This window comes from Macrotis lagotis, chromosome 2, assembly GCF_037893015.1.
Source record: "Macrotis lagotis isolate mMagLag1 chromosome 2, bilby.v1.9.chrom.fasta, whole genome shotgun sequence".
Lineage (NCBI taxonomy): Eukaryota > Metazoa > Chordata > Mammalia > Peramelemorphia > Peramelidae > Macrotis > Macrotis lagotis.
In genome coordinates this window covers 237,766,577-237,774,253 of record NC_133659.1, presented here as the reverse complement: position 1 = coordinate 237,774,253, position 7,677 = coordinate 237,766,577, and the positions used below count along the sequence as shown (strand labels likewise).

Below are 7,677 nucleotides of genomic sequence, written 5' to 3'. Positions count from 1 at the left end.
TAAAGTCAAACATAAAAAATTTAAAAAGTAACAATTGCTTATGGGTAGGCAGAGCTCACAATAAAAGTGACAATTCTACTTAAATTAAGTGACTTGATCAAGGTCACACAGCTAGGAATTGTCTCAGACTGAATTCAAACTTCCAGTCAAATTTTCTATCCAACTCTATTCTTTTCTACAAGAATGTTTGAAAGTCTTCTACTACACTGAATATTCATTTGTCCTCCAATAAACAATGTTCCATTTTGTTGGGTCGGTGAATCTTGGTTGCAATATTAGCTCTTTTGCCCTGATACATTAGTACAGAAACTACTAAATCTTGTATTATCCTGATGGGATACATATGAGAGGATTGCTAGGTGGTACAGTAAATAGAAGACTGACCTTAGAGTCAGGAGGATGGAAGTTTGAATTCAGTCTGAGACAATTCCTAGCTGTGCGACTTTGATCAGGTCTCTCAATCCTTATTGCCTCACATGCAGGTCCATCTCTAGCCATCCTGATTCACATCTGACCACTGGATCTAGATATCTCTGGAGAAGTTGAGACTGATGACATAGCACAGCACCCCCTCATTCAAATCCAATTCATGTGCTTGTCAAGGCATGTCATGGTCTTTTTTTGAGAACTGAGTGGGAAAAATATGATACTTGAATTGTTTCTTTCTAGCTGCTTGCAATATTTTTTGCTTAACCTCAGAAGTTCTAGAGCTTTGTTCTAATATTCCTGAGAGTTTTCATTTTGAGAAATTCTTTCAGTTCCTTCGATTTCTATTTTCCCCTCTGTTTCTAGAATTATGGGTGGTTATCCTTTAAAATTTCATATAAGATGATGTTTAGACTCTTTTTTTAATCACAGCTTTCAGGTAGTATAAAAAATTTTAAATTATCTCCAAACCTCTATTTACCAGTTTAGTTGTTTTTCCAAAGATATATTTCACATTGTTTTCTATTTCTTCATTCTTTTGGTTTTGCTTGATTGTTTCTTGATTTTCTCATAAAGTCATTAGCTTCCATGTGCTCAATTTTAATTCTGAATAAATTTTTTCTGCAGTGAATTTTTGAGCCTCATTTTCTCTTTGACCAATTCTACTTTCTAAGAAGTTTTTTTCCTTCAGTGAATTTTTCTATAACTTTTTTTAATTGGTCAATTCTGCTTTTTAAAGAATTTTTTTCCTCATTCACTTGTTGTACCTCTTTTTACCAATTGGTCTAGTCTGTTTTTTTAACCTATTAACTTCTTCAGTATTGTTATGTCTCCTTTACGAAGATGTATATTTGGTTTTCATGATTTTCTTGTATCACTCTGATTGCTCATGCCAGTTTTGCCTCTATCTCTCTTTCTTGATTTTTCAAAACACTTTTTGAGCTCTTCCTTGACCCAAAACAAATTCATAATTTTCTCAGAACTTTTGGATGTAGACTTTTCAAGCAACAATACTAACTTTCTATTGCCAGATTTTTTTTTTGTATATAGTGGTTGGCTCTTTGTTTCATTCTTTATATTTTTCTGATTCTCTGTTTTCGCATTTGGATATATTTTTATTTTTTATTATTTTCAATTACATGTAAAGATAGTTTTCAATATTCATTTTTGGTAAGATTTTGAGTTTCACATTTTCCTCTCACCTTGCTTTTCTCCTCCCTACCTTGCACAGCAAGTAATTGATATAGTTTATACTTGTAGAATGATGTTAAACATATTTCCATATTGTGAAAGAAGGATGACAATAAAAGGAAATTTTTTAAAAGGTCAGATTTTTTTTTTTCTGTGGTTTGCACATCTTCCCAAGCTATTACTTGACATGCAACCAATAAAATAGGACTTTGCTGCCTTGGTGGAGGATACACTGTCCCAACCTTCTGTGGTTTTGTGAAGTTGTTTTCAGAGATGTCACTAGGGACTATATGTTTCCAGTTCTTCCAAGTTGGTATGTACCAAGAATTTTTGTTTATTACTCTCCTGGTCTGTGCTCTGGTCTGTAAGTGGCCGCAAACATTCTTTTTTGCTTAGGAATTACGATGGTGATCCCTTCTCTATTGCGATTATAAGTTCTAGTGTGCTACTGCTCCTCTTTACCCCAGAACTGCCTCCAAGGCCTGCTACTTGGATCCCAGAATAGGTAAAGTAAGAGAATTGCTACCATCTCAGTACTAGCAAAGAGACCCCAGTAATTTCCTTCAGATCAATTGTTAAACACCCTTACCCACTGGGAGTTAAGAGTTCAAGAAGCTGCTGCTGATTCAGTGAATCCCAAGGCATGCTTTAGGTTTGCTAGGACTAAGGTTCTGTTACCCTGCTCTGCTTTGACTGTGCTCCTCTCTCACCCTGATGCAACAGACTTTCCTGCTGACCTTCTAAGCCATCTTAGGTTGGAAAATTTTTTCACTCCATCTTTTTTGTAGGTTCTGCTGCTCTCTACATTGTTTAAAATCATTATTTAATGGTTTTTAGAGAGGTTTGGGAGAGAGCTCAGGCAAGTCCCCGCCTTTACTCTACAATATTGACTATACTCACAGAAATATTTTATTCCTTCAAATTCTCATAAATTTCATTATAAATAAAGGAAACATAAAATTTCAAAGGGGAAGGGAAAGTTAGTCTTTCATTTTCAAGATAAAAAGACCAAGGATCTAAGAAGAAAAGTATATTTTTCCAGACCCAGTGGACAGATAGAATTATCAATATGAACCCCTATCCAAACCACTTGTTCCCAAGATAGTGTCCTTTTAATTCAATCTGGCTGCCAGAATTTTTAGCTAATTAATGTGAAGAATTAATTTTTCCATAATTAATTTGGGTGATGTAATATTCTGACCTCACTCTTTGCATTTAAATCCATTCCTTCTTCCCTCTCTACTCAGAGATAACTTCTTGATGCATTACCCTGACTGTAATATTCATTCAGATTTTTAAATGGAGCTGGGATAGGAAAGGTCCATCTAATGATTTTAATAAAACATTCTATTTCTCAACAGCAGCTCTGATACTTGGTATTTTCACTAACCTCTCAGATTTTATCTAACTTGGTACAAAACAAATTAGTCTAAGTATTACCTTACTGATTCTTCTAGTTTCAATCTTAATTCCTTTAAAAATTACTTTGATTTTGTGGAATCCCAGTTTTCACATTAATAAGGAAAACAGCACACTTTCCAAATGCATTTTTAGTTTCCACAGCCCACTTTGGTCATTTTCCTGAGGTTTGTTACAATATTCTCTGCATTTGAAGTGGAAAAGAATGAATACTGGTTTGGTCGCTGGGAATAGCTGTTAACATCTCCAGTTTACATTACAGAAAACCAAACTCGGGCTACATTTTTTTCCATTGAAGGAAACAGAGGTAAGTGGCACAAAGCTTAATTATCTCATGCATCTAAATGTAGAAATGACCAAATTCCATGAACTATATTAATCAAAAATATCTATGCTAGGATTTGAGTGAGCAAAGGGAAAGCTAGCTGCTGATTCTAGACATGATACTTTCCGATTTCTGAGGAAATTAGCAGTAGAAACATAGAATTATAAAATATTAGCACAAAAGGGATTCTGAAAGCTGATATAAGCCAACCTTCATTTTTACAGATAAAGAAATTCATAGATGAAGAACAGCCTAGATGAGAAGTATATAGGTTCATGAGTAAAAAAACAGTAGTCAAATATATTTTATAGATTCATTCAAAGACATGAATTTATATGAATATATGAAAGTTTTTGAGGATTCAAGTCATTCTACCTTTAAGACATTTCTTATTTTGTATATTCATCAGCATGAAATAAGTAGGCTTCCATACAGAAGTAGCAAACTACAAATTTTTGTGAAATAAATAATTTCAATATTTTAAATTATCTTGCTTTGAAATTAAGGAAGTTATCATTTATTTCTTTGGGGGTGATGGAGATGCAATAATAATTAAGAGACTTGCACAGTGTCTCCTAGCTAGTAGGTGAGGTTGGATTAAAAAAGATTTTCTTGACTCCAGCACTGGTACTCTTTCCCCTGTACTACATGACTGCTTCTATAAACCATGTTTATGGAATATTTATTCTATTTCACAATTTTTCAGAGGATTAGTCAAAACCAACAGAGAGCTATGCTTTTGAGACAACCCCTAAAGTTATAATGTTAATCAATTTTAAGAAGTTCAGTATGAAGTAAAATTGTCTTAATTCAATTTGATCTGATCCAGTTCTGTTCAATTAAAACATTTCTATTATGGAAGGCATTTTCCTTCCAATGCTCAATTAGGACCAAGAATCTTAAATTCATATAAAGGAGACAGGACAGACAAAATTAAAGAAAAATGTGATAAATACATAAAATTAAAAGAAGTAATAGTGTTTTAGAAAGAAAATGATCCCCTTTTAACTGGTGGGGTCAGGGCAAGATTAATTTAGGTAGAGTTCAGAGGAATCAAATTATTTCATCAGCATCAACTATGGTGCAGTATAGGAAAAATATTGAAACAGAGAGTCCAGAGGAATTATCTTTGAATTATAAATTTGCTTTTTCCTTCTATAATTATGGACAAATTAATAAAAATTCTAGTGGACCATTTAAAATTTTTAAAATAAAGTATTAAAGCTGGACAGTTTTACAGGTCCCTTCTGGCACTAAATACTATAGTCCTCTAGGGAAGCATTCATCACTGACACATGGTCTATAACGAACAAATGGAAATTTGTGGGAAAAGTTAAAAATGCATAGAGAATGAAGAATTCAGTAGAATGGACTCAGAGATGCAGAAGTATCCATATTCTAAGCAATGTAGTAAAAGAGTGCTTGTCCAGGATTCAAGAAGACATTTAATAGATAGACATTTAACCACTTATCTGCTATTATAAAGTGCTTAGCAGAGTGCTTGACACATAGCAAATGCATAATAAATGTTTATTTATTCTCTTTTATGGATTTTTCTCTATAATTATGGAGGTTTTTTAATCCTAAATTTTGATTTTAACTTCTCAGATCTATAAAGAATTGCTGACAACATGAACAGACATTTATAAGGCTTTAGTATATATCAGTGTTCCACTTCCTAGTATACTTATGCCTACCTTAGGACTGCATTTAACACATTTTAATTAGTCAATCAGATTTATCATGTATTTACTCACTGTTCCAAGCTAGGAATACAAAGAAAGGTAAAGATTGTCCTCATAAAGCTCATATTGTAAAGGAGGAAATAAGGCATAAATAACTAAGCACATATAGCAGTATATTAAGAAAAGAATAGTAGACTCTCAGAAGGGAAGGCAATAGCAACTGGGAGAAACTGTGGAAGGTTCAGTCTTTTTTTATGTTTATTTTACAAGTCAATGGGGTTAAGTGTCTTTCCCAAGGCCACACAGCTAGGTAATTATTAAGTGTCTTTGGCCAGATTTGAACTCACATACTCCTGATTCCAGGGCTGGTGCTCTATCCACTGCACCACCTAGCTGCCCCAAAGGTTCAGCCTTGCAGAAAGCTATTAAGTAGGAAACTGATAGAGAGATTATTGTAACCATGGAGGATAGACATGGAAGAGGTTTCAGTAATATTGTGTATGAAGAATAAAATCTAGAACAATTTAGCTTGATCAAGGGAAGCAAAGTGCAATAAGATTGGAAAGTTAGAAAAGGATTGGATTATAGGCACTGGAGTTTACTGTGTAGGGGGTTACTTAGTCAGACATAAGCATTACAAAAATCACTTCATCAGTTGAAGGAGAAGTTTATGGTACGAAGAGTTTGAGTCTACTGAAGTAGGTCGGGTAAATATCTGGAAAAGAAAATGATAATGGCTTCAACAAGGTGGGTGGACATGTGAGTAGAGAGAGTAGAGCTCCTAAATAGGAGCTACTATGAAAATAGAGAACACAAGATTTGGCATTGTGTAATAAATGTGGGAGAAGTCAGAATGAAGACTTCAGAAAATTTTGAAAAGAGCTCCACTTTCAACATTTTGAATTTGAAGTGTTTATGTGACCAAAAATGGATGTTTCTATAATATGATGTTTATCTCAAGTTTACAGAGGTCTTCTTGAACACTCTTATATGAGAAAAATCTGGCAGAAGCTCAGGTTTTATAAATGACCGAAGATGATAAAATTTCTAACCAAATAAGTCTATCTTAATTTCATGTTAAATCATTTTGATCACAGATTGATGAGGATCTCTCCTGCTAGCAAAAATACATCTCCTTTCATGTTAGAACATTGAATGGTTGATCTGTTTCCTTCACTACTAGATGATCAGAAGTTCTATCATTTATGTAGAAAGGACATAATATAAAGTCCTTTGCTATTTTGGTTGTTTTTGATCTTCCCTAGGTGAGATAAGATGAAGCAAACAATGTGGTTGGAGAATCAAACTTTGGGGACTGATTTCATCTTATTGGGGCTCTTTAGCCAAAGCAAATACCGTACTTTCTTGTACTCCCTGATATTCATCATTTTCATAGTAGCACTGACTGGGAATGCCACCCTGGTCCTTTTAATCTATAGTAATCTCCACCTCCACACTCCCATGTACTTCTTCATCAGTCAGCTTTCCCTCATGGACATGATGTATATTTCTGTCACTGTGCCCAAGATGTTGTTGGATCAGGTGATTGGGATTCATAATATCTCAGTTCCAAGCTGTGGGACCCAGATGTTTCTCTATGTAACACTTGTGGGAGCTGAGTTCTTTCTTTTGGCAGCCATGTCCTATGATAGGTATGTGGCCATTTGTCACCCTCTCCGCTACTCCATCCTCATGAACCCTAGAGTTTGCATACTGCTTGGACTTGTTTGTTGGTTCTTGGGCTCCATTGATGGTTTCTTGATCACCCCCATCACCATGAACTTCCTATTTTGCAAGTCCCGAGAGATCGAACACTTCTTCTGTGATGTCCTTGCCTTGTTGAAACTCTCCTGCTCAGACACTTCACTCTATGAGACTGTTATGTACCTCTGTTGTATTCTTATGCTCCTCATCCCTGTGACAGTTATTACAAGTTCTTATTCCCTTATTCTCCTAACAGTCTATAGGATGAATTCAGCCACTGGTTGCAGGAAAGCATTTGTCACATGTTCCTCCCACATAACTGTTGTTATTCTCTTCTATGGAGCTGCTATCTATACCTATATGCTCCCTGCTTCTTATCATACTGCTGAAAATGATATGATAGTGTCTGTCTTCTACACTATCCTCACACCTGTTCTGAACCCTCTCATCTACAGCCTCAGAAATAAAGATGTCACAGCAGCTTTGAAGAAAGTGTTATGGTCAGAGTTAGTTTAAACTAATTTTCAGAAGTACAATATAGCCTCCAAATACTTTTTAAAAGACCATAAATGCTTCTTTTATCTATTATTATTACATTTTATTTATGTTGCCATTGATAAATGGACATCTCACTTCATGACCTCTCTGTCAAAATAATGTCCTCTTTTTGAAACTTTATGTAATATTTTGTGTTAATGTTTTCCCACTTTGACATTAAAATAATTGATATTTAAATTAGATTATAATCATTTGGATTCCCAATTCAAAACTTGCTAACCAGGTTATCTTGGAAAAATCACTAAAGATCTATGAGACTTGGCTTACTTTTTTTTCTAATTTCTATTAAAGAAATAGTAATTAAATACCTAAAAAAATGGGATGAGCATGGATTTATCAAAGATAGATATCAATCAACTCACCTCATTT

At 34.4% G+C, this 7,677-nt stretch overlaps 1 protein-coding gene across 1 annotated transcript; it reads left to right on the top strand.

Annotated features, from left to right (window-relative positions):
* Window positions 1-6,321: 6,321 nt before the first annotated feature.
* On the top strand, window positions 6,322-7,266 carry LOC141512123 (olfactory receptor 2T29-like). The gene has a single exon (XM_074220996.1). The coding sequence runs from the start codon at window positions 6,322-6,324 to the stop codon at window positions 7,264-7,266; it is 945 nt and encodes a 314-aa protein (XP_074077097.1).
* Window positions 7,267-7,677: the final 411 nt, after the last annotated feature.

What these genes read in the sequence shown, in the direction of transcription:
- LOC141512123 (XM_074220996.1), top strand. Translation starts at nt 6,322, where the DNA reads ATGAAGCAAACAATGTGGTTGGAGAATCAAACTTTGGGGACTGATTTC.